Below are 27,700 nucleotides of genomic sequence, written 5' to 3'. Positions count from 1 at the left end.
GTTTAGTGAAGAGGGGAAAGTACTGATGTGTCACGTGACGCTGCCATGACAACATGAGTTTCACACCTCTGCAATAGAGCGCCCTGTCTCTCTTGTCTGATAAGTTCCTAGACAGAATATCTTCCTCTCATTCCCCCAAGTCATCTCACATTCCATTATAGTGGGTCAATACCACACCACATTGGAGGTCCCATACCAGCTCTGCATGAACAATGCAGATAGAGTCCTGCAAAATCTATGCACTACTAAAACTCCCTTTGTGCTTATTGATTTCTCTTGTTTGTACCCTCAAGCTATCTCAAAGTGCGTTACACTGCAACAATTTTTGAATCAAGGTACCTAACATATCTTAACTTAAAGAATGTGCAAAAAATCCAGGACCTATTCAATTCCTATGAATTGAAAATTATGCAATGTTCAGACTAGTTTTAGACTCAAAGTTGTGGTCACTGCAGCATCCCCATGGTTATGTTGTGAATTCCAATGCCGCCTGCCAGCTTTCCACAAGTGAAGTCAATGGGGAAGCCAGCAGGAAGCAAATATTGGTCCTTCTTCCACTGTTTTTTTTACCTATCCATGGTCATCCATCTGATTTACCTGTTAGCTAGAATGAAGATGGGTTAGCCAATGGTAGAATAGCTCACCCGAACCCCTCAGTTTGGCCACTGGCAATTTCAAGACTGTGGCTTTAAAACTCCACCTTCAAACAAATGTAAGCTTAGCAAAAGAGAGAGAACCACACGTTCCTCATTTAGATGTCCTCACCCACCCATAGCTTGCCTCAATATGTTACAGGAGGCATTTATCTATAATATATCTGCACATACTGTGATACTTCACCAGCCCCAATTGGCTCAGGAGTGTCACAGATGGTGAGAGAGGTGGGGAAGGAAGGAAGGAATTCATTGTGTCATATATCATATTTTTCGGAGTATAAGACGCACCGGAGTATAAGATGCACCAAGATTTTGAAGAGGTAAATTTTAAAAAAAGTTTTTGCACTCTGCAGACCTCCCAAAAACGGCCCATTTTTCAGGAAAACGGGCCCATTTTTCAGGAAAACGGGCCCATTTTTCAGGAAAACAGGCCCATTTTTTTTCAAAAAAAGGGCATGAATAGCCTTTAGGAGACTTGTAGAGTGCTCCTGGGAGCTGGCGGGGGGGAATTGAGCAAAAAACGGTCTGTTTTTCACTCATTTCTTCCCTCCCCAGCCCCCAGGAGCACTCTTGAAGGCTATGCAAGGCCATTTTGGTGAAGGGGAAGGGGTTTTGGGAGGCAAAAAATGCTGTATACAGTGTATAAGACACACCCAGATTTTCAGCCTCGTTTGGGGCCCAATGGGGGAAAAGGTGCGTCTTATACTCTGAAAAATATGGTAGTTGAAAAGGGACCCTTTAGGCCTAATGGAGAACCTATGGCACGCATGGCACAGGCGGCACGTGGAGCCATATCTTCTGGCACGCGAGCTGTCAGGTCCAGTTGATTTTCGGCTTTTGAGAGGGCCGGGGGAGACTGTTTTCACCCTTCCCAGGCTTCAGGAAAGCCTCCAGAGCCTGAGGAGGCCCATTTGGCCCATTTTTCACCCTCCCCAGGTTCCAGAGATTTGCTGGAGCCTTGGGAGGGCGAAAATGGGGCATTGGTTCTTACATTATACGTCCCTTCTCTAGGCAGGTGGAGACAGCAGCCATGCATGGGTTATCTTAGCCAGTAACCAATGGACTGAGTCTACCAAGGTGATGTCATAGCCTCTGGGGAGTGTTCTCCCGCTTTCTTGACGAAGGAGAAAGGCAGATTTCAGAGTGAGGTGTTGTAGTGAGGCGGATCTGAGAGGTTCAAACGGAGGTTCTGTGAGGAAGTCCAGGACACTGGCCAGGTCCCATGAAGGAAACCGAGCGACTGGGAGGGCAGAAGTTAGATGCACCCCTAAGGAAGCAACGGACATGAGGGACAAGAGGCTAATCTTGGTGTAGAGAGAGTACAGAAGAGAGAGCTGCCACCTAGCGCTGAAGGGTGTTGGGCGAGAGCCCTTTGTCAAGTCCTTGTTGCAAGAATTCCAAGATGTGGGCTACCGAAATCTTGAGTGCGACAAACCCTCCAGCAGGACACCACACTGAGAATGTCTGCCATGTGGATTCATAAATTTTGGTTGTGGAAGGGCGACGAGATGCCTGAATAGTCTGGATTACGTTGTCGGAAAGGTCAGCCGCTTTTAGGGCCACCCGCTCAGCCTCCAAGCGGTTAGGTTGAGCCAGAGAAGGTCGGGATGATGAATTGATCCCTGACATAGAAGGGATCCGATCTTGGGAAGACGCCATGCTGGACCCACTGATAGATGGACTAGGTCTGTATACCAGGGTTGGCGCGGCCAATGAAGTGCGATTAGGATGACCTCTGCCTCCTCTTCCAGCACTTTGCAAATCACCCTCTGAATCAGTGGGAAGGGAGAGAAGGTGTACAGGAGACCTCGCAGCCACCTGCACCTCAGAGCATCCATCCCCTCCGCGCCTGGTGTTGTTTATCGAGAAAAGTACCGGGGCAGCTGCTTGTTGGTTCTTGTGGCGAAAAGATCCAGGACTGGAGCCCCATACCTCGTGGTCAGCTGAAAATGCGAGGGTTCAGACTCCATTCTGCAGGGTCGATTGTTGTACGGCTCAACCAGTCTGCCTTCATGTTGTTGGTGCCTGAGATGTGTTCGGCCTGAAGAGAGAGAAGGTTGGCTTCCGCCCAGATCCCGACGAAAGGCAGAGTCCGTGAGTGAGACGGATCTTGTCCCCTCTTGGTGGTTGATGTGCGCCTTAGCCGTGGTGTTGTCCATCCGGATCAACACATGGGAGTTGCGCACCAATGATTGGAAGCCAGTTCATGCTGTGAGCGAGGTCAGAACTGGACCACAGACATTGGGCCACCTGATCTCGAAGATGAGCGCCCCACCCTGACAGACTTGCATCCGTCATGATTACGATACGAGGAGGCTCCCTGAAGAGGGACCCCTGAGAGATGGCTGGGGAGATTGGAGCACCTCTGGGGTCAACCTGACTTTTACTAGGGAACAACTGCTGTTGGTCTTCTGGTACGGCAATAGGAACCACTGGAGGCATCGGCTGTGAATCTGTGCCCATGGAACGATGGAGAAGCATGGGACCATCTTTCCGAGTAGCTATGATAATAGAAGCAGTGGTCCCAGATGTTTCCTCTGTACCTCCTTGGCTAGCTCCCTAAGGCTCGCTTGCCACTCTAGGGACAGGGAGACCTTCCCCTGAACTGAATCTATCAGGGCTCCCAGATGGACCACTCGGAAGGTGGGGACTAGGTAGCTCTTTTGATGGTTTATGGAGAATCCCAGATCCAGCAGTACTCCGATGGAGGTGTGAAGGTCCTGAAGAGCCTGATTGTGTGACCTGGACAGTAAAAGGATGTTGTCCAGGTAGCACAATATCCGTATGGGATAGGCTCGAAGGTGAGCTGCGACCACTGACAGTAGCTTGGTGAACACCCTTGGTGCTGAGGACAGCCCGAAGGGGAGGGCCCGATACTGAAAGTGGTTGCCGGCGTAAACGAATCTCAGGAACTGCCTGTGGCGTTTGAGAATGGGGACGTGGCGATAATCCTCCATGAGGTCCACCGAGGTAAGGATATCGTTCCTGCGCACTCTCCAGAATTGTCCAAAGAAAGTGCATCTTGAATCTCCTGTTCCTTATATAACGATTGAGAAATTTGAGGTCGAGAATCGCTCTCCAGCCTCCCGAAGACTTGGGCACGATAAAGAGACAAGAGTAGAACCCTTGTCCTACCTGGCCTGGGAGCACAGGTTGAATGGCCTCGACCTTCCTGTTTCTTAGTGGCCACTTGGAGAACTTCCTCTTATCTTTAGATTCTACTAAGAGGGGCTCCAGTGGGGACGAAAGAGAAGGTTGGAGGAGTAGGCTGAAGAAGCGAGCCTCCACTTAGCCCGGGCCTCTGCTTGCCATTGCCTGAGCCAAATGAGTCTGCGGGAAGAGATAGAGGAGGCAAAAGATTTGGATGCAAAGTGGGTCACATCCAAGGAGGCGTTTGCTGTGTACTCCAGGGCCGCCTTTAGTTTGTTAATGTCTCTGTGAGCCCTGGAATCTCTAGGAGGAATCCTTTCCTGAAGCTGCCTGAGCCACAGAAGGGCAGAGCGGCTAAAGAATGAGGAGGCGGTTGCATTTCGAACAGCCCACGCCACGGCTTGATGGGCCTTGACAAGAGTCTGTTCGATCCTTTTATTCTCCGGGCGAAGTGCCTCCTCAGGAGCAGCTGAGGCCGCATTAGGAGAAGACAAGGTCAACACAGGTAAATCAATAGAGGGTACTTCGAGAGCTTTGGCGAGGTCGGAGCCCACGTTGTACAGCCGCTTGTCCAATATGGAGGGGAGAGGACCTGTACCTGGAGAAACCCACTGGTTCTGGACCATGTCGATGAATAATCTGGGGGAGCGGATCACTTCCTTCTCTACCCGGGATTGAGTGAAGAGAGGATCCGTGGTGTTTGTCTTGTCCGCTTCCGCACCCTGGGGAGTCTTCGGGGCTGGGATGCCTGTGATCTTTCTCGCCTTAAATAGAAGAGAACAAAAAACAGCTGGTTTAAATAGACCAATAAAAGAAGGGGGTTGGGAGGGAGACCCTCCTCTTCAGACAGATCCGAATCTCTGGCCGGATGCGCCTCTTCTCCAAAAACGGAAGGTTGACTGGAGATGCCTGGAAGCTCATGAGAAGCGGAGGCCGAAAGGTCACCTTCCCTACGCCTGGAACTGGAAGAGGAAGACCTATGAGGAGTGGAATGAGAAGATGATGAAGATCTGTGCTTTAGTCCCGCAGCAATGCCCCGTTCAATGGCATCTGAAATGATGGCTGCCATCTCAGGTGTAAAGGGTGGGGCCCTGATGGGTGTAGCACCAGAAAGGTGGGAGAAGACCTCGCCTTCAGGAGTGAGACTTCTATCCCTGTCTGATTCCTCCACACTGTAAACCTGGGCATCTGCACCCCTGGCTTCCTCGGGTTGAATGATGGAGGCTGCAGGAGAGAGTTCCTCCTCAGAGTCTGAAGAAAGATCTGGAGGAGGACTAACCTCAACCCGCCTTTGAGCCTGGAAGGGATGGGGTTCCACATGTTTAGTCTTCTCCCTGGCCTTCCTGGGGGGGGGCTGTTGAGCTATGCCCCCTTCCTCTGTCAGGGTACCTGAAGCAAGCCTGCAGTCGGGCCTGATGTGTCTTAGTTGGTGGTGGAGCAGAAGAGACCCCATTTGTGGCCCTGCATTTGGAAGCCCTGGTGGAGGGAGGATCCGCCTGGGGAATTGAGGCCTGGTTGTCCGGAGGAGCCTGTGGGCCTTGGTCTGGTGTGGCAGACATGGCCAGTACTCACTGTGATCCTTAAAATGGCCACTGGAGGTTTCCTGCCAATACAAAATGGCTGCTGAGGCAGAAAGCCTATGGGCCAGAAAGCAGAGTGGCCGAGAGAGCTGCAGGAGAAACCGCGGAGACAGAGGACACTGCTAGAAGCCTTGGCTGGGTCCCCAATGCTGCGGTGGTGGCGCCGAGTGTGGCGGCAAGGACGGGGACAACAGCGATGGCGGTGGCGGCAATGGCGGTAGTGGCAATGATGGTGGCGGCGATAGTGGCGGTGGTGGCGGAGGCTGCAGTGGTGGCGGAGGCTGCAGTGGTGGCGGAGGCAGCAGCAATGGCCAGAAAGCTGGTCCTGAAGCCGGAAGGCTGGAAGGGCTGCCTGATGGGTGGTAGCCTCCAACGGCCAGTGCCCAGCAGCGCCGCTTCCCGATAAGCACTGAGGGAAAAACGAGGTGCCTCGTGGTTCTTCTTTCCCTCAGCTGTGAAGGGCTGCGAAGCCCAGAGCTCCAGGAGGGAGCTGGAAGTCTGCGATGAGATCCCCTGCCTTGTGAAAACTAATTATTAGCAGGGGAAGCGAATTTAGGTAATTTAATTTCAAAATAGCCAATTTAACAATTTTTTCTTAATTTTGTGAAACAGAGAAAGCAATCAGCAAAGCCAGTCCCAATTGACTGAGTCTATAAAAGCGGGAGGACACTCCCCAGAGGCTATGACATCACCGTGGTAGACTCAGTCCATTGGTTACTGGCTAAATTAACCCACAGATGGCTGCTGTCTTCACCAACATTGGAGAACAGCCTCCCCCTCCCCCCCGGAGGAAATACCAAGCTCACCTTGGAGGCGAGCAGTTCGGTGCACAGCGGGGGGAGTGTGGCAACAGTGGGTTGTGCATGTGTGTGTGGGGGGGTGCTTTACATTATCGGTGCCGGCACACAGGTTCACTATTGCATGCACGCACTTTCATTTTTGGCACCCAACAACAAAAAGGTTAGCCATCACTGATTTAGGCAATTAAATCCAACAAGATTAGTTAAGTCCATTTTAAAAAACAACAACGCATAAGATATTAACATAGAAATGCTTGAAGAAATTAAATCCTTGGATAAGTGAGTCGGGTGTTGATATGCTGTCTATTTTTCCCAATATGGTATCAAAGAAACCGTAATAATAAATGAAATTGCATTGTTACTACAGCAAAATACTGGAAAACCAAAATATGTCTGCCTTTCAATCTATGCTATTTAAAAGTGTGGGAAAGAACACTAACTGGAAAATGGACATAATGAAAGAAATCCTAAAAAGGACTTATTTTACTCACATACAATTTCAATTTTTGGAAGTAATATGAAAGTAATTATCACTAGATTATTCCTGTGGCTATCAATGTCTTCTTGACAGAAATACTGAGTTTTTAAAGAATGCAAACGTACCTTTATATGCTCTGAGACTCTGTGTTTCTAATACTGTATTGCTTTTTTATTTTGATGATGCATTGCTTAGGTTTAAAAATATAAAGGATTAGAAGGAAATAAATAGTGTTGTCATAATTGTAAATGTCACTGTGATTGTAGCTGCCAGTCAACCCTTCAGGCCACACTATCAGTCCATAGCCCCATAAGGGAGAGATGTCCTCAGCCAGGGAGAGAGTGCGATTAACACAGTCCCTTCCTTTTCAGGAGATAGGAAAGGATGGCTCCTTTTAAAACAAGGAGAGGCACACCAGAAATGCCCTTGACTCAGAAAGGAAAAAGCACAGCATACACCATCTTTCCTTTTAGCATTTGATTAAACTTTGGAAACCCTTTCAAAAGACACATTCTTTAAACACTAAGATCCATAAAGTATTTTGTGTCTGCTGCTGTTTTCTTTCGTAATATTTATATTTTAATTATTGATATTATCTGTAAAATTTGAGCATATGTATATTTTATGTATGTTTTTTTTAAGATACACTTTGTTCTTTTTTTAAAAGAGATGACTTTCTAGTTCTTTACCAGATATGGGAGCATGATTTGATTTCTAGGAAATATGAACTTATTCTTCTATTATTATTCTCATCTTCCCTATTACTTATCTCATCTTCTTTTGAACATTACTTTGTTGTTTGTATCTTACGATTTATGTTTACTTAATACCCTAGTATGATTTATGTTGATTGCTTATTTAGTATCCTATGACTATCACTAAGTATTGTATTTTATGATTTAGGATGAATATATTTTTACGATGATTATAATCATGATTTATCACTTACTGCTTGTAGGTACACTGAGAGATTTGCACCAGAGACAAATTCCTTGTGTGTCCAATCACCGTTGGCCAATAAAGAATTCTGATACTAATATAGGACTATCAAAATAAATGATATAATTAATCTGTTTAAATGTCACTTTTGTCATTTTTTTGCTATTATAACTTTATTTTGAATTGCAACACTTTTAAAAGCTCTACAAGACCACATTTTTGTACAACATATAACCTATACAAAAGTAATTCTCTCTCTCTCTCTCTCTCTCTCTCTCTCTCTCTCTCTCTCTCTCTCTCTCTCTCTCTCTCCCTTTCTCTCTCTCTCTCTCTCTCTCTCTCTCTCTCTCTCTCTCTCTCTCTCTCTCTCTCTCTCTCTCTCCTCATACCTCTTATGAAGAACAGCTCAAGAATTCAGAAAAGAATCCACCAAGAATCTGAAGTCTCAATAAAGCATTTGAAGAAGAGAAAAAATTCTTATAAAAATAGAAGAAAGGGTCTTGCAATGTTTCCCATCAGCTAAACATTTTGCCACAACAACCTGGAAGAGTAATTATCAGCACAATCCTTTAAACAATCCTTTGGAGATTTGGAGATGTGACATTGAGTCATGCACTCCTCCCCCATCCCCATTCTGCTTAATTTCTGGGGTTCCTATTTGTTCTAACAAAGAAATGCACCTACAAAAAGCTTCTTGCAGTCAGGAGGATTTATGCAAAGTTTTCCTACTTACTGAAAAGGGAAGAGGCAAGAATGCAAATCCCACCCTTTTCCTGCAGCCTTTGATGAGATATTGCCCTGGCAGTTATGGAATTGCAGGAATGGAGAGAACTGAACCACAAAAAAATGCCCATACTCCATTTTTTCTCTAGTGGAAATATTCTGAATATTCTCTCTCCCCTGTGATCAATTAAAACTAGAGTTCCACCAACATACTCAATCCATAAGCTATACTAAATTTTATTAGTTTATCAAAATATAAAATACAGAAATACAAAGAAAAAAAAGAAAATAATGAGAATTATAGGAGAAAGAAAGAGAAAGAAAAAAGTAGGGGAAAAGAAAGAGAAAAGCATTAACCTCTGACTCTTTTTGGCACAGCAGAATAATAGCAAGAGCACTTAGACTTATATATCGCTTCACAGTGTTTGCAGCCCTCTCTAAAGTAATATAATAAGTGCAACTTTTAAAAAAGCTTCATACTCCAAGCACAGTCTCAAATCAATAATTAGGGACAAATGCAATCATTATTTCTATACCAGTCATCAAAGTAAAGTATGATCTAAAAATGAGAAGCCGCATTTGATACAAAAGCAACAACACCAAAATTCAGATCATGGTTTGTACAAGTGAACCCATGACTTTTCAGAGGCCTTATTTTATTTTTATTTTACTTTTATCATTTCACATAACATCCTCATTCCTATAACTTTTTAAAAAGCTCAAAACCCCTGGTTCATCTTGTGACAGTCTCCAAATATCTATCTACTAAAATCTGGATTATCCAACGACATGCATCATCGTCTTTATTGTACAGCAAGTTAAAGCAATGAAACTAAAAAGATAAACTCAGTCATGTCTACCAAGCTACAACCTTAATTTAAACGATTGTTTTCAAAACCAAATTCATTCGCATAACATCACACACAGTTCTCAAGTGTTTCAGCCCCGCATAGGGATGCTCTCATAATGGCTTACGTTCTTTCGGCAAGTGGCCTCCTCTGATCGCTTCTAGTACAGCAAAACCAGAACCAACCTAGAAACAGAAGCTGGCCAAACAGAATGGATCCAGCTTAATCAAAGAGGTCAGACCTGTTTTCCAACCAGCTGTTGGGCTGGTATGCCTTAGATGCAACTTTCTAACCAATAGCATGTGGCTAACAAGCCTTGTGATACTGACAAGAAACCAGGAGTGTCTTGATACAAGCTGGGCCTTTAAAAAAAGCAGAGCAATGCAGCTGCTGGGATGGTGAAGAGCTTGCTATAAAAAGAACACTGCTCCACAGCTCCAGAATTTTTGGCTTCAACAGGCTTCTCCCAAGCTAAATAAGAACGTAGTGGAAAAGGTATTACAGGATTTTTAATTTCAGCAATGACTCAGGATTAGAAAGTGTCAATTTTATCTCAAATCTACGTCAGATTGAGCATCTCTTTCGAACATACCCAATCTGCTTCACCCTCATTCTCCCCAACTGGTTGCCCACTCCCCATTACACATGAGAAACCTTCAGTTTAGATCAGGGGTGGGGAACTGTGGCTCTTTTGCGACTTGTGGACTTCAACTCCCAGAATTCCTGAGGCAGCTATGTTGGTTCTGGAATTCTGGGAGTTGAAGTCCACAAGTCGCAAAAGAGCCACAGTTCCCCACCCCTGGTTTAGATGATAAGAATGCTGACAGGCCATGGTTGGCAATATTTTTAAAAGAAGTTAAATGCTTTTCACAAAGTAGCTTAAGGGAAACTTTGATTAGGAAGCGTGTATTTATTTACTCAATTTCATACTAGTGACGCTGGGTGATTCATGGAGGATTAAAAATTTAAATAGAGCTGAAGTATAATAAATGGACATAATGGTATTCAGGAACAATAATATACGTCAGCAAATAGAACATCAGTCTTGAGGGCCCAATTATCCCTATTTCTCATATCCATGTAAATTAATTTTGACGCAAAAAAACCCCAGTCACCTACTTTTCTATTTTATTTTTCCTGACTTCCATAAGTCTGTCTGCAACTGGAATGTTTTTTTTTCACTCTAAAATAAAGCCCAGTAACTGCTAACATGCATGTTTTATATATTGAGCACAAGTATTCAAGAAATATTATTTGTTTTTCTGTGCCTAGAACAGATATTTGAATCATACTATATACATGAATTATCTGCAACAGAATTCAGGGTAAAGGCTTATTAAGAATGTTTAACGAAAATGAGAATGGTCGTTATAATAGAGATTATTGCTGACCGAAATCCGTCCAAAAATTCAAACCTCCAAGCAACAATAAACCAATTTTGTTCAATACACCGGAGCAACGCGATGACGCAGCCGTCCTCATGAATGGACTGAGTCAAAAGCTGGGTCTACCTAGCAACAGGGGTGGAGCTTAAAGACATTACAAGACCCAGTCCTCAATATGATTGGATGAAGGTTAACCCAGTCTGGATGCTGCCTCCACCACTAGGGAGAATGAGAAGAAGCAAGCAGCTAGGTGAGAGAATGAGAACAACCAACTTAGTTTTCCCATACGTAGTTCTAAATATGAAAAATGAACCATTTATTCATTTCATTTCATTCATTCATTCATTCATTCTATTTGTTTGCTTGATAGGGCCATTTAATTCATCATGTTCAGAAATATGATTTGAATAAGATTCAGTTGAGTCTCTCACTGAAGTGGCTTTCAAACCCAAACAGTTTAAAGATCTAAAATGGACAATTTGGTTAGCTAATGTGTATAAACATATTCTTCCCAACTGATTCACAACTCTGAATCAAATCAGGTTTTTCAATCAAGTTATTTTGTGTTTTAATAGAAAGTTACTCAATTCATATTTCTTGAACTCACATATAGAACAAAATTTAATTTTGCGCATTTTTAAATTTAAATTCTCCAGAAAAATGTATGAAAAATGTGTAGGAAAAAGGTACATAAAAATGTATAAAGAAAGCAAAATATCTTAATAAACAGTGCAGAAAACTTTTTTTAAAAAATGACTTAAACAGCAAATATGTAACTCTGACTCTAATACTAAATAATGCATATTTTAACCTATTTCCAAATATTTTTTTGGATTTGAATAATGCACATTTTGAATCTATATCCAAATAATACATATTTGAATCTACATCCAGATAAATGCATATTCATGTTTGCAAACATTTAAAAAGAATAATTCACTGACCTGATCTAGAAATAGCATTGAACAAAATTAAATCTGGAAGAATAAGAAACTGAAATCTGAATAAACGGATTTGTCTCCATATATATTCTCACATTAAAATTGCCACCAAAAATGTCAATATGTTGTAATAATAAATATAGCGCTGTTCAGATAAAAAGACAAAAATCTCGTAATACTATACAATTTGGTCAGAAAACTTTTTATGAACCAAAAGCAATACTAACACTACGTCATACCTGGTAAGACCAGCTGTTTTGCCTGGTTGAATTTTTTCTGCTTGTTTTCCCCTTTGCTTCATATCAGCCAACCGCTGACGCATATTAATGGTCATCTCAGAACTCAGACGCCAAATGAAAATGCAGCTAAAAGCAGAAGAGGAAAAAATATTCAGGCCTCATAGCCTGCTGTCTATATACCTGAGATTCCATAAAGTATCCCCCTATTCCATACCCATTTCCCCATGGACAGTATTTATCTTTACGCTTCCTATTTTTAATGCCGGCACTTCAAAGGCTGCTAGTTTTAAGTTTCATTCTCCATTTCAATATAGTTTTTACTTTAGATCAGGCAAGTCTTTATATAAAAGGCAAAACTTTCATCAAAAAGATACATCGTATGGAAAGTATGGCACTGGTGCCACATAATGTGCTTAAATTTTTGATGGGAGCTTTGGGGGACTCATAGACAAGTGGAAAAGAGATACATTAAAATACCTATTATTACTGTCCCTCCCTAAATAAAGCCAGCAATTGCACCACAGCAGATCAGTATTTGGGTTCCAGATTTCAACAGCGTAAACTTGGAAGGCCTTCGAAGCCATAAAAATGACTCAGGTGAGGAGCATAAATGGCCTGTCAGTCGTCCAGCTCACGAAAGCAGCATTTCACACCCTCTTTTCAGACTTAAGGCATCTCCGTTTTAATTTGGAACTTAATGACCAGGAGTGTAAAATGAAGAAAATGAAGCAGGTGGAATTATCATTTAAAAATTAATTTCCAAATCCATCCCCATTGTTTAAAATGGGGAATGCCAAGTTTCATTTTACAGATGGAATTTAAATAAAGGACATCCTTTCACGTACCTGTCACCAGAGACTGAAATCAAGTGTTTGCAGTCATTACTGAACATCATCCCAGTTACGATCTCTGTAAAAATCAGAAGAACAAGCCAAACGGTTTTTAAAAATTTCCTGGTGCGAAACAACAGCCATGTGGTAGCTTGGAGATCCTTGCCGTTTCTTCCCTTTACTCATGCAAGTAGTCCTCAACTTACAACAATTCATTTAGTGACTGTTCAAAGTTACAATGGCACAGTAAAAAATGACATGACTGTATTTCACAAGTTTTGCAGCATCCCCATAATCACCTGATCAACATTAATACGCTTGGCAACTGGTTCATATTTATGACCGTTGCTGTGTCCCAGATCCCCTTTTGTGACCTTCTGACAAGCAAAGTCAATGGGGAAGCCAGATTCACTTAACAGCCAGGTTACTAACTTATCCACTGCAGTGATTCACTTAACTGTGGCAAGAAAGGTCGTAAAATAGAGCAAAACTCACTTAACAAATGTCTCACTTAACAACAGATTTTTTTTATTTTCAAGAATTTTTTTTTAATTTTTGTTCTCTTATGTATCATTTTAAGTATACATTCACATAATTGTTATTCTTCTTAACATTTATCATTCTTATACATTTATTATTTCATTTGATATGTTATAATATACAGTTTGGGTTGCTTTATTTACCATCTCTTCCGCCTGTTGTAACACCACCTTATTTTTCCTTTCTTTTCTCCCTCCCTCCTTTTCTAATTCCTTCCTTCCTCCTCTCCTTCCCCTTCCTTCTTCCCTAACCTTTCTCCTACTCCTACCCTTTCCCCTTCCCTTTCCTACTCTCTCTCTTTCTCTTTCTCTCCCTTCCACCCTTCTTTCCTTACCTCTTTCTTCTCCCCCCCCCTTCCTCTCATTCTCTCATCCTCTCTCTCTTTCTTTTTTTATTATTGTAGGTGTCTCTTTCAGATCTCAGTTTATGTTTCCTTGGGATGATATTTCCACAAACCCAAATATAATTTGACAACAGAAATTATGGGCTCAATTGTGGTTGTAAGTCGAGGACTACCTGTACTTCAAACCCAGAGTTCAAGTCTGAAGGACTACTAAAAAGGCAGCTAGGGAGGTGGACAAAGGGACTGCCATCCCGCGCGGGTTGTCATGGGGAGTACCAGATACTCCCACGTAACACCACTCCTGCGCGAGCTGCACTGGCTGCCTGTGGTTTTTCGGGTGCGTTTCAAGGTTCTGATCACCATCTTTAAAGCGCTCCATGGCACAGGACCTAGTTACTTGCGGGATCGCATCCTCCCACATACATCCCTGCGGCCAATTCGCTCTCACAGGGAGGGGCTTCTCCAGGTGCCGTCCACTAGGCAATGCCAGTGGGCGGCGCCAAGGAGTAGGGCCTTCTCTGTGATGGGCCCAACCCTCTGGAATGACCTCCCCCCCCGATATTAGAACCACCACGGACTTCCGCTCCTTCCGACAAAAATTGAAGACTCACCTGTTCCGATTAGCTGGCCTGGCATAATTATAACTGTTATAACTGTTACCTCCTGGAAATATATTTTTAACTGGCATTTTAAGGGTATTGTTTTAAATTTAATTGATTTTAGGGGTTTTAAAGCCATATTTATATTCTTGCTGTACAGTTCTTTTAATTTTTTTAACCTCCTCCATATTTATTTATTTATTCATCTGTTTATCTATTTAATGAATTTTACTGTGGATGATGTATTTGCTGTGTGGACTGTACACCGCCCCGAGTCCCTTTTAGGAGAGGGGGCGGTCTAGAAGTGCAAAGAAATATGGGTTATGGGTTCCTACTGGTTCGGACTGGTTCGGGCGAACTGGTAATAACTTGGTGGCCTGGGTCGCTGGAACCATCAGCGACCCAGGCTGCCACACCCCCAAACCAGTTCTCCCAGCAGCACCGTAGGCACTGCCACCTTGTTTTTCGCTTCTGTGCATGCGCAGAGCAATTTTTGTTGCACTGTGCATGTGCGCATGCACAGTGCAGCCCTAAGCAAGCTGGCAGTAGCGGTTGCCGGAACCCACCCCTGAACCAAACACCACTTCTACCCCGGAAGGACTCACTTTCACGACTGCACAGTTTCCAACAAACCAACCAGGAGTTTAATCTGGAGCCGGTTGCTACACTTGCCCCTCCAAACTTCCTTCCCACTCAAAATGTAACTTTCTTTGAAAGCATATTTTTTGCATTACCTGAGTGCCCATACATTGTGGCTACACATTCGCCTGAATAGAAATCAAAGATAGAAAGGTTCTTGTCAGAACAACTGGTTGCAATGTACAGACCAGAAGGATCCATTTGTACCTGAACAAGTAACAGAGAAAGGGGGGGAGGAGAACATATGTGGTTATCTATGGTACAATTTCTAGGCTTTAGAAAACTGGATATACAGAGTTTTGGTAAGCATTAAGAACTAATGCTCTATGCTTAATGACTCTTTCATACTTCATGCCAGCTACACCCATCCTGGGAAGATACAACTAGCTCAAAACATCTGAGAAGACCAGCCTGGGAAAGGCTGTTTTATGTTGCAATCTGTATTTACAACCATAGCAGTTTTTCTCACTAGGATTATGCAAAACCCAGATTGGATACAAGCCAGAAAATTGAGCCGGCTTGGCTCTATGCGTTTATTTTTATTAGAGGGTAAATCAATCAATGCCTGTATTTGCAACTCACCAAAGGCCTACATAAGTCATTATTCAGGTTTCAGACAAATTATGGTTCCTTCAACTCATCTTTGTAACTAATGCATTAGGTGAAAACGTGGCCCTTGTGTATGAATAAGAGCACAATCAAACACATTTGCTATTATAAGGTTGTATAAAAAATCAGCACAAACATAACAAAATATGTATCGTGAATGCATTTTAGTATCTGAAATGTTAAGTTTGTTTTTATATTAAGTGTCTATGGAGATTCTCAGTCATCCAGGTCATGGTTATCCCAAAGGTGCTTTTTCAGGAGGCAACTGGACTTTCTGGTTTTTCTTCCAAGACGTTTCACTTCTCATCCAAAAATCTTCTTCAGCTCTGACTGGATAATGGAGAATAGAAGGATTTAAAGGAGAATAAAGGAAGTATAATAAATCCTTCCATGCCCCACCATCCAGTCAGAGCTGAAGAAACTTCTTGGATGAGAAGCAAAACCAAAAAGTTCCCTCTTGAAAAAAGTACCTTTGGGATTACTTATATCACTGCTATCTGTGTTGATTAGAAAATGAAAGACTCATCCAACGATACTCAGCACTGATTAAGGTATAAGCTGATTATTCCTTGATCTCTTGTGAATATACTTTAGGAACGCACTGCTGCCAGAAAAGTTTTTTTTTTCCCCTGGAAGACATTCTGGGCATCCTCAAAGTAGAAAACATGTTCAGGTGGTGAAAAAAAGCGATCATAAAACTGTCACGTACAGTACGCAGGAACCTCCCAAGTTCTCGGAAGGGAAGTTCCAGGTTTTGTAAAGCTCCATATACAATGAGAAGAATGCATATTCATTAAATATTGTTTATGAAGCACAACCAGATTTTTATGTATATGGGTCAGTTGAGAACAACAAGGAAATTAGACACAGCTGCTGCTTTTTTAAAAAAAGGCATAGATTAAAGAACTTCTCTAAGCCATTATTCATATGCTCTTCCATTGTTAGTGCAGAAGGATTTGAAATGGGGAATTTATGAAGCTCAGCTATTTTCTGGCAGACTAGACATCAATGTTGCTCTCTTTTGTCTTCATGAGCTTTTCTTTAATTTGCAGCTGGGATGCTTTGCCAATCTATGAACCATTTTGTATCTTACACAAATCCATCAGTAATTGCCATACTGCATGGTGTTAAGTATTCCATATGAGACAGAACTAACTTAAAATCTTACTCTCCAATTAGAATGTTAAACTGGAAAAGCATAGCGGGCGTAAAACAAGGAGATGAGGTATAGAGAATAAGATGGAATACGACACAATTTGTTGTGGTGGAGTTAACAAAGGCCTTACTTTAATTAAAGTTCCATCTTCACTTTGAGATCCCTTGTATAGTTTCTTTTGCTTCCCACTGCTGATGTTGAAAATCCTAAGAAGAAATTCAGACGTACAGTAAAAAAGAAACTTCTCTACTCTTAAATCAAAGCAAAGCTATTTATTTATGTTTTATAGCAACCAGCAAAATGTTTCTGGAAAATTATCAAAATGAGTCCAATATTGTTCATACACCTGAATGCTGAATGTATAAATTCCATATAGTTGCTCATAGCTAAAAGAAATACCTTTATCTTAATGAATTTGTATATCTCTTTTAAAAAATACCTCTGTCTCTGTACTACTACAACTCATGCCTACTGAGGCAAAACAGTGCATCATAGGACAAAACATTTTGAACCAAGGTACCTCAAATGTATAAAGCACTTTCAGCTATTGTAAAACATCACATACACACCTTGCGGTCACATAATTGCATTTCAGGTGCTTTGCAACCTGTTCGAACTTTGACCAATTGCCAAGTGTTCCATGATCATGTAATCATCTCCAGTTGCAATCTTCTCTGCTGGCTTCCCCAGAAAGTCAATAGGGAAGCCGGCAGTGAAGGTTGCAAGCTGTGCCATCTGCACATAAGACTCTCTCTCATCCTTGAGGGTTGCCTCAAGGAGTTGCCTGTCAAGGGTAGTTGAACTCTTTCTCCAGGCTACAGAAACAGAGCTAAAGTCTTAAGGGTCTGATCTCCACATCTGCCTGGAGGAGGACTTTTCTTCTGCACATAGAGGGGAGCTGAATACCTTTCCATGGCTGAAGAAATGGAACTCAGATCCCGAAGATCTCTGCTCCACTTCTGCAGTCCTTTGGAGGAGTTCCTCTCCACACATGGCAGGCAGCTCTTTTGTTCCATCTACTTAATAACCTGGACATTGCTTAACAACCACAACAAGGAGTATTGGGATTTCCGTCATTAAGCAAAGTAATCACATAGGTGTTTAACTTAATGACCACTCAACATCTGAGATTCCAGTTTCAATTGTGGTTGTAAGTAAAGAACTACTTGTACATTGGATCCTAAGTATACCTATTCAGAGGTAGGTCCTATGGATTTGGTGAGGCTTGCTCCGAATCATGAGGATAAGACAATATTAAAATGTTCAAAGCCATAACTTTAACTTCTATGGGGGAAAAGCTAATTAAACACGTAAAAGTCTCTTTAAAAAAATAAGATTACACACATCTCCTCAGAAAAACAAAGCAAGATTATTTTAGGTTTAATGGAGGCAACATGTGTGTAAAATTGACATGTCCTAGCTAGGTCAAAATTTAATTTCCTTCTAATAATATACTTTTAAAAATATAAGCTTTCCAGATGCATTTGAACTAGGAAGCTTTTATTAGAATTTATGAGCTGACCTGATGTTACGGTCTTGGCATCCAATAGCAGCATATTTCCAGTTAGGGTCCACATCCATATCATAAAGAGTAGTCTTCCTAACAACATGATGTGTACGAGTAAAGTGGACCCCATCATTTGTCTAAACACAAGAAATACAATAGCAATGACACCTCCACAATATTTAATCAAATAGTATCAGTGCACATGTAAAATATTTCCCCCCTGGAGGAACTATGTGTGTCTCACCAGGAAATGTAAGAAAGAAAAGACTACAATGCAGTGGTGAAATTCAATTTTTTTTACTACTAGGACGTGGCTTGGTGGGTGTGGCAGGGAAAGGATACTGCAAAATCCCCATTCCCAGCCCACTCTGGGGCCAGTCAGAGGTGGTATTTGCCAGTTCTCCAAACTACTCTAAATTTCCGCTACTGGTTCTCCAGAACATGTCAGAACCTGCTGAATTTCACCCCTGCTACAATGAGACAATGATCAAACTGCTCTATGATCAGTATTATTATACAGTTTGTAACATTTGGTTTTTAAAAAATTTATTCTCTGAAAGAAAGCCATGAGGCCTAGAATATTGTCCAAAGCTTTTGCTTTCATTACCCCATCCCCTTAGAATCTACAACACATGTTATATAAAGAGTGACTACTCCAAAGGAATTACCTTCTGTGCAGTGCGGAAGTAGATGCTCTTATCAGCACCACAGCTGATCATTCTCACCTTCCCATCATTGGCTGAAGGAAAAGAAAAATATCAATGCCCATAAACATGAAGATGGGCAATCAAATGCCTTTTAATTTCTTCTGTATGCTCTTACTCATGCCTTAGAGTTTCTCTAGCCTGACTGGGGAATTCTGGGAGATGAAGTCCACAAGTCTAAAGTTGCCAAGTTTAGAGACTCTGAGCCAGGTAAACCATTTATCATTCCTACTATGTTATAGGACAGCGATGGCGAACCTTTTTTGGCTCGCGTGCCATAAATGGGGGGAGCGCAGGGGGGGGTAGTGTGCGGGCATGCTGCACCCATAATGCAATGCACGACCCCCCAGTGTGCATGTGCGCACTACAGGCCCTCCCCCCATTTTTACATGCTTTTTCCGCCCTCCCCAGGCTCCAGAGGCTTTATAGGAGCCTGGGGAGGGCGAAAACAGCCTCCCCCGCCCCCCCCAGACGCGCTCCGGAGGCTTCAGGGTCCGCCATGAGGCTTCCCTGATGCCTTCGGAGCACTCAAAACGACCCTCCGAGCAAACCAGAAGTCACTTCCGGTTTGCTTGGAGGGTCGTTTTGAGCGCTCCGAAGGCGTCAGGGAAGCCTCCTGACGGTCCCTGAAGCCTTTGGAGTGCTCAAAAATCCTATAAAGCCTCTGGAGCCTGGGGAGGACGAAAAATGGCTTTTAAAAAGGGTGAACTCAGCTGGCCAGCACGCGCATGCATGCTGGCCAGCTGACAGGGCAGCGCCTCGCGTGCCCTGACAAATGGCTCTGCGTGCCACCTGTGGCACGCGTGCCATAGGTTCGCCATCATTGTTATAGGAAAAAAGTTGGATTTTTTTTACTTTAGAAGCATTCAGCCCACCTAAAGAGCCTCTCTCATTCTTTTCTGACATTGCAATTAAGTTTGGGGAAATCTCTCCAGGAGAGATCAGCACTACCACCTCCAGCCTGTGCAGATGGTAAGGGAAGAGCTGATGCTACCTGTACTAAACAATTGGGTTGTTTACAAACTATAATTAAGGTTGGACAGAGAATCTGTCTCCAATGATAACAAACAACTGTCCTTGTCATATCAATGAATCAAGTTCCATCCAACCTGAGAATCATTAGTGGCCACAATTAGGCTCAGCAATCAAGGGCCATTCTATACGATAATAATTAACTTTATTAGCCATATGTTCATTTTATCACTGGCCTCAATGGACCACTTTAAACACCTGCAGGACTACACATTCAGCAAACCATTGCCATATTTTTCACTGGATGAGAGAAGAATTGACTATTTAGAATAGTTAGAACACCTTACTATTCAGGAAATACAACACTGTGGACAATTGGATAATCATACAGTAAATCACTATGGCATCTACTTTAACTTCATGCTAGAAGGCAGGAATATCTTTCCATTACTACCACATCAGAAATTAGAGGATCAGTATGTTACAAACTGCTCTATAATCAATTCTATAACACAAAGCAAAATAACCAAAATAACCTGTCTAGCAATTTAGGGCAAAGCAATTTGACAGAAAATAAATTGATTGCTAACTACAGTAAACCAACAAACATTTAGTATGCAAGCTGTACACCAGAGATGGAGAGCATGTTGCTGCTATTTTTAATGAACTATAATATTCCACATCCTTATTGCTGATTGGACTGAACTTTTAATTCAGCAGCATCTGGAAAACTGAATATTGTATAGCTCTGCTCTATGTTTACAAGTTATTTTCTCACTATTGGGATAGCAATAACACTTAGATTTATATACCGCTTCACGGTACTTTTCAGCCCTCTCTAAGCAGTTTACAGAGTCAGCATATTGTCCCCAACAATCCTGGTCCTCATTTTACTAACCTCGGAAGGACGGAAGGCTGAGTCAACCTTCAGCCGGTGAGAATCAAACTGCTGGCAGCCAGCAGTCAGCAGAAGTAGCCTGCAGTATTACATTCTAACCACTGTGCCACCATGGATAATTTTATTTATTTATTTTATTTATTTATTTCTTGGATTTCTAAACCGCCCCCTCTCCCAAAAAGGGACTCGGGGCGGTTATTACTAATAAGGCAAGAACTTGGGTCATATGAAAAGGTGGGGGTGAGAAAACCTTGGCAGATCACAAAGAGCTGCTCTCAAACGAGCAAATAACTTCTGCTGATTCATAAACAGAATTGTAGTACCTGCAAATTTCACTGCAGTTATGGAAGATGAATGTTCATCCAGGGTTTGTTGTAGACTATAGTCCTTCTCTGCATCCAAGACATGAATCAATCTATCCCGACTTGCGGATGCTAGAAGCTTCAATCCTGTTAAGGAGGTTAAAAAGGAGCAGAATGCTTATTTATCTGAAACTGAGGTTCTTTGACTAATCATTGATGAATACACTGGCATTTGGACAATTGCAGAACACAGATGGTTCATGGAATTAAAAGAAAGAAGCATATTGTGAACTTCGATTATTAGGGCTACCAAGGAGGAATGAGGATACACCCAGCCACTACCTGCCAAGTGAACACACGTGCATGCGCAGGGGTGGGGCATATGCGTGAGGGATGCTCACATTGCATTTTGGGGCTCATGCAGCACCCCCATGGTCCCTTTTGGTTTCCAAGTTGGTGCAGGAGGCCTTCCAGTTCCAAAACAGAGCGTGCCCCTTCCCGTACCCCATTTTGGGTCCGGAAGGCTGCCTGCACCAGCCTAGAAGCCAAAATGGGGCATGGGGTAGGTCACTCACACATTCACGGCGGATTCACATGCGCATGTGTGGGGGGAGAGGAGTATGCAGGGGGGTGTCACATGGACATGTGCCGGGTGCGGGGCACACAAGGGGGTTGGCACATGAGGACAAAAAGTTTAGCCATCACTGACCCCCCAACCATAAAATTATTTTTTGTTTTCTGTATTTTTTCAAAAATATGTGTTTTCCGATGGTCTTAGGCGACCCCTGTGAAAGGGTTGTTCGACCCCCAAAGGGGTCCCGACCCACAGGTTGAGAACCACTGTCTTAAAGCTTCCAGTGACGGAGCACCGCAACTTCTGAAAGCAAGCTGTTCCCCTGGTTAATTGTGCTGTCAGGAAATTTCTACTTAGTTCTAGATTGCTACTTACTTACTTTGGATGTGATATCTATCCAACACTGTTAAGTGCCAGAAGTTCTAGGGAGACCAGTATATAAGATGAATGGATTAATGAATCAGTCAGTCAAATCTTACCTGTCTCTGGTCTGGAATATTCAAGGCAGAGGATTTCTGAATCATGGGCTTCTACCTTCAGCATCTCTCTTAGGGGCTTCAATTCATAGATCCTGAAAATGATACAAGCAAGTAAGCAGTTAGGATTCTTTTGGTGTTATTATGCAGGGACACATTCTTCAAAACTCCAAGGTTTACCTGAGCGTGCCTATCCTATCCCCTGAGGCCAGGTGCTCCCCAGTAGGGCTCACACACACTGTCCGAATCCCCACTTTTGTATCTATGGCCTGTGTGTCAGCCTTCTCTACTCCTCCAGCTGTATTGTATTCTGTGTCCAAGAGGGCCTGCGTGTTTTCATCTACATAGATGATTTTCATCAAATCCTAAAGAGACAAGCCAAAGATTCCATTTGAAGCAAGCAGAGGCACAGAATAAAAGCAGTATTGAATACTAATATTTCTCTTAATATCAGCAACAAAGAGACAAAAACTGGAAATGCACAATACCATAGGAAAGCAAAAAAAAAGTTTCAGAGTTTGAAAATATTACATTTTGGTCAGATATAATCAAACTAGATACAACTAAAAAAAGGCTATAAGGCTAAATATGTACATGGATACAGGACAGTAATGCAAGAATGTGATTTCACAAAGAGTTTCTGCACAAGGCCCTTATTGCACTGTGGAAATTAAAATTGGCAAAAAGAGTGCTGTAAATTCCATAGCATTATGTAACTAATGTATTTCAAGCCCATTTTTTTCCACCACATGGTTCTATAGACACACAGTTGAATGCATTAAAACTGGAGATAGGGGAGGAGGAGGAGGAGGAGGAGGAGGAGGAGGAGGAGGAGGAGGAGGAGGAGGAGGAGGAGGAGGAGGAGGAGGAGGAGGAGGAGGAGGAGGAGGAGGAGGTGGTGGTGGTGGTGGACGAGGAGGAGGAGGAGGAGGAGGAGGAGGAGGAGGAGGAGAAGAAGAAGAAGAAGAAGAAGAAGAAGAAGAAGAAGAAGAAGAAGAAGAAGAAGAAGAAGAAGAAGAAGAAGAAGAAGAAGAAGAAGAAGAAGAAAGCATCTGTTCAAATCAGTTCTGAGGTAAGGTTATTTACAGTAGTGTTACAAGTACATTTCCAACCTGGTTTGATTCTTTCCTAGAAAATAAAATATCAGAATGCCTATACAGCATTATGCCATTCATACTTAGCCAGCTGATTTGTACACCTATATTATTTTAATAGTATACTCACAAGATATCAACAACATACATGTATAGTTGCAGAGAACCATTTAAAGAAGCAATCACACATTATTCATTCCAAAAATGGACAGACGGACGGACACACACCACTGGGAGATTGAAATAGCAATATACCAGGGTAGCTTTCATAGATTAATCTTATCTTAGTTCCTGATATAAGCAAAAAAAAAAAACTTGCATCGACAAGAAAATGTGTAAAATAAAGAAAATGTAAGCCACCCGGAGTTAGGCCATCTCAATATTGTCTAAATAAATAAATATTGTGCATGCAATGGACTGCTCTTTTCCATTTCATTTTAAGTCAAAGATTAAGCCATGTCCTCTATCCTGAGCTCAGACAGCCTTACGTTGCTCAGGATGTTTCGATGCAAGGAGGCCCCATGGATGTTTGAGCTCTCGGTGTTCCACAGGCGGATGGTGTTATCTGAGGAGCAAGTGATGAAGGTGTTTGGGGGCAAGCAAGACTGATTGCTATCCTTTACCTCAGGGTACATCTAGGGGGAAAGAAATTGAAACAGAATTAGAAACAGTCTCTATATTCTCCAAAACTGGAGATGGTGGGGGTCTTAACTGTCAAAGAAGGACTGAACCCAAGAGAAAAAAAAACAGGCCTCCTTACTGCTTGTTCACAGGTATGAGAGAGAGAGAGGTAAACCTCCTCACACTTTCATTTTCTATGAAAATATTCTGCTTTGTTAATCTTTGAAGCTGGTTTTACCAAAGCTGTTTATAGCATGGGATTCAAGCTTCACAGAATGATGTGATTGGGATACTGTGGCAATCGGACCTTTCTATAGGAATTTGTCAATATAGGGATCCCAAAGATTCTGTTCTGATGCAAATGGAACCACTATATACTTTCATTATCCTTTGAGCGTTCTTACATATCTAAACCAGCAGGGAGCAGCACTTGGCTACTGCCATAATTGTGACAACTAGAAGCAGGGTGCAAATTGAACCTTTATTCTAATTCCAAAGAGGATTAATCAAGACAATATGGAAAGATACTCAGGACGTGCATGCAGTAAATTACCTTAATTTTAACTGGATTTTGAAAGAACACTAAGCAAATGGCTAACACCAAGAACTGGGACAATAACCCAAGGCTTGAATATATTTTTGTAATGGAAAATCAACAGTATGTGTCTATTCAGCAGCCACACAGACCGTTACTGGAGACAAGCAGTCAGAGAAATCTCATTTTTTTTATTACCCAGATCTAGGTTTTCATTTAAAACAGTTGCTTTATATTATTGTCTGAAGGCTGATCTACATTCTAGCATATACACAAGTTCAGTTATGTGGCTAAAGAAATGTAGATTGTTCTACTTTTCTTTTCCCTTCCATTAATTCTAAATGGTTAATCATTAGTGTGCATGAAAAATATAACCTAAATACCAAAAAATGCAGAGATATCTAATTATAAGAAAACAAGAAAAACCACATTTCTTAATTCTGAAACACATTAATTTTGTAGGAAATCAGAAACGATACTGTTAGTGACCCTCAATGCATCTGTATCAATATTTGTGACTTAACATTACCTCAATGTTCCAGACACAGGAGGAGTGGTATAACGCAGAATAAACCTTGCCCACTTTCTTGGGGTCTTTGACATCCCACACATACAAGCTGTGATCATTGTAAACACAAGACAGCCACTGGTTATTCGGATCAAAGGTTAAGGCAATGGTGTCTGGATACTTGGCATCGGTCACATTAGAGAAAAGCCGACTGCAAAGAGATAATACAATGGATAATTTTAAATAGTCGATATATATAAAGGTACAAAAGACAGCAAGTTTGCCAAAAGGAGACAAACTCAGAAATTGGCCTGTTCTACTAGTATTTTTTACGGTTACATATTTGCATGCTGTTAGTCATTTCTAGTATTCCAAATGCTGCACATACATCACGCCATTGTAATTGTGTAACAATCCTTCAGTCAGCATTGTTATCCTCGGATTTCAAATGTACGGTGAGTGTGTGGTGGCTTATGGCCATATGAATGCATGACTTAGCTGCCCCTAAAACCAGCAGACCTAATCTCTTTCCTTCAGTCAGACAAGAATAGCTTAAATTGTAATCAGATCTCAGAGTGAATAGATTTGGTTTCGTAAGGCATTATCCTATCCTATTGCAATAATATTGGGGCTTTATTCCTTACTGCTGCTGAGTTTCAGACCAGATGTAACACTGAGATGGCACTGATTGCACTTATAGATGACCTTCAGAAGGGTCAGGATAGGAATGGTCATCCATCCTAGTCCTCTCAGCAGCTTTCAGGACCATCAATCATAGTATCTATCCATAGATCCCAAAACTGGGACCAGTTTTGGAAGGAGAGTGAGGAACAGTGTTGCAGTGTTTCTCCTCCTTCCTCTGAGGTGAGTTCTGGTTGATGTTAGCAGGGGAAGAGAGATTTGTACCTGGAACCCTGTTCTGCAAAGTTCCTCAGAGCTCTACATTATCTTCCTGTTTAATAGCTACCTTAAGCAGTTGGGTGAGGTATTCCATCAGTGCGGGGTTAAGTATTGTAAGTATACCAATAATACTCAATTATGCAAACACAGGCAGCCACACACATAGGCCAACCCACATACCCCAGTCTGACTTCACTTCAAGTTTCTTTCCCATTGTCTAGAGGCTGTGAGGCCAAGAAAGCTGTGAGATGGAGGAAATTGGCTTTGGCTTAACCGAAGCAAGACTGAGCGACCGTGGGCTTTAGGGCCACAGAGATCTGTGGAATTGCCCTATTTAGTTCTGGACAGTTCACAGTTTAGCTCACTGCCCCAAAGAAAACTGATGTGCAGTATGGGGTTTTTTATTTTGCATTCCCACCTCCTGCTTAAAGAGGAGATGGTAGTCGTGAAGATGGGATGCTTTCCCTATCTCTTCTGCGAACCCTGTCAGATACTGTTGGTCCCCCAGACAAAATTGTAGTTCCGTTCTCACAGTTCATATATTTTTTAAAAAATATATATGCTTGAATAATAATAATACTGTACTGAGAGTCAAGTATTTAATAAAACTGTGAGCTTTTGGAAATACCCAGGCAACCTTGGCACAAAGAATGGATTGCATGAATTGGTTATCATGACAACGGTGCATTTCAATTTCTTTTAAACTCCAGGGGAAAATATGACTTAAAATAACTTTATTGTCACTTTGAATGTACACTAATTGGCATGCATTAAAATGACATTTCGTTGAATGCAGCTCAAAGAAGTAACACAGTCTAATTCAGATGTATGCATGTACATCGTGACAAAAACGAATCTTGTGAGTTTACCAGATGGATGGGCATAGGGAACAAAGCTGTTACAGAATCTGGTAGTCCTGCTAGAAATACCTTGAAACCTCCTCCCAGAGGGGAGCAACAGAAGCAGATTGTAAAGTTGATGTGTGGTGCTCTAACAATGCTTTGAGCTCCAAGCACATAGTGCTTATAAGAGTATCCTGAATGACGGGAAATGAGTTTCCTATAATCTTCTTGGTTGTTCGTACCACTTTCTGTATGGACTTTCTATCTGAGGCACTATTGCTACTAAACCAAACAGTGGTGCAGTTTGTTAAAACGCTCTCAATTGTGCCTGTGTAAAAAGTGACCAGAACAGAAGGAGAAAGACCTGCTGTCCACATCTGATGCAGGAAATATGCATACACCTATACATTTAATCAGTTTCTAAACCCCATAAATTAGAACCACATGCTTTTGGGTGCTTGGCAAGAAATTACAAGCCTAAAATTGTCAGATTTTTTTAATAGATTTTTTTTTAAAAAAACAGGTTTTTAAAATACGGTTTTCTTGATCCAATAGCAGGAGGATTCTTTTAAAGAGTATGAAAGGACTCTAAGCTCTGTGAGCAATTCCACATATTCGAATCCTTCCAATTTTAAGATGCAGCTCCCATTAATTGTTCGTTCTGTCTGTCATAAAAAATCTGGCCATGCAAGGCAAAACTGCAGTCCAAAGGGAGCTTACTATAAATGAGCTGAGGAACAACAGTGTGCATATGCGTAGCTTTCCAAGTTTACAGCTTCTAAAACTAAACTGGCAGATCATATTTTAAGCTACACAGTACCTTGGACTTTCCAAGTCACTAAAAAAAAATCTGAGGCCAGGAGTCAATGCATTGAAAGTTCATTAGGATGTTCCAAGAACACAGACAGATGCTTTGTACATTTTTACTAATTTTCTATTTCTCTCTGTTAGTTTACCATGGCAGTGCATGTTAAAACTCTGCCAGGAACGGTTGCTAAAAGCTTACAAAGCATTAATAGATCTTGTGGGCAGAGATGGGAAGGGAAAAACAAGCTGGTTGAGATATTTGAAGTTTACCTTTATATCAAAACTTTTTTTTTTCTCAGAAAGTTATGCATTTAATTCAAACACATGCAGACAGGCACTAAGTCAGCTTTATATATGTGCCTCTGTATTAATTCAAATATTGCCCCGGTTTTTCTAATAGAAGATGTTGTAAATATGCAGGCTGCTGGCTCTAAACATTTATAGACTTCACCTTGCTAGCTCTGATACGCTCAGTCTACATCTTTTTGACTGAGTGATGCTCTAT

General features: G+C 42.0%; 1 protein-coding gene across 5 annotated transcripts in view; it reads right to left on the bottom strand.

The window, feature by feature from the left end:
• MAPKBP1 (mitogen-activated protein kinase binding protein 1) overlaps window positions 1–27,700 on the bottom strand; it is a 139,339-nt gene that overhangs the window by 27,534 nt on the left and 84,105 nt on the right. For all 5 annotated transcript variants that reach the window (XM_081935481.1, XM_081935485.1, XM_081935484.1 and 2 more), the window contains exons 10-20: window positions 24,668–24,857; window positions 23,471–23,617; window positions 22,069–22,253; window positions 21,892–21,983; window positions 20,860–20,985; window positions 18,631–18,701; window positions 17,978–18,099; window positions 16,586–16,661; window positions 14,786–14,897; window positions 12,585–12,648; window positions 11,740–11,865 (exon numbers count right to left, since the gene is read on the bottom strand). In XM_081935481.1, coding sequence (XP_081791607.1) covers window positions 11,740–11,865; window positions 12,585–12,648; window positions 14,786–14,897; window positions 16,586–16,661; window positions 17,978–18,099; window positions 18,631–18,701; window positions 20,860–20,985; window positions 21,892–21,983; window positions 22,069–22,253; window positions 23,471–23,617; window positions 24,668–24,857 — 1,311 coding nt within the window. The remainder of the gene's footprint in view (window positions 1–11,739; window positions 11,866–12,584; window positions 12,649–14,785; window positions 14,898–16,585; window positions 16,662–17,977; window positions 18,100–18,630; window positions 18,702–20,859; window positions 20,986–21,891; window positions 21,984–22,068; window positions 22,254–23,470; window positions 23,618–24,667; window positions 24,858–27,700) is intronic.

Source organism: Natrix helvetica (assembly GCF_964273705.1).
Source record: "Natrix helvetica genome assembly, chromosome: 1".
In the NCBI taxonomy this organism is placed as follows: domain Eukaryota; kingdom Metazoa; phylum Chordata; class Lepidosauria; order Squamata; family Natricidae; genus Natrix; species Natrix helvetica.
The sequence above is the reverse complement of the archived record's forward strand: the minus strand, read 5'-3'. Positions and strand labels throughout refer to the sequence as shown.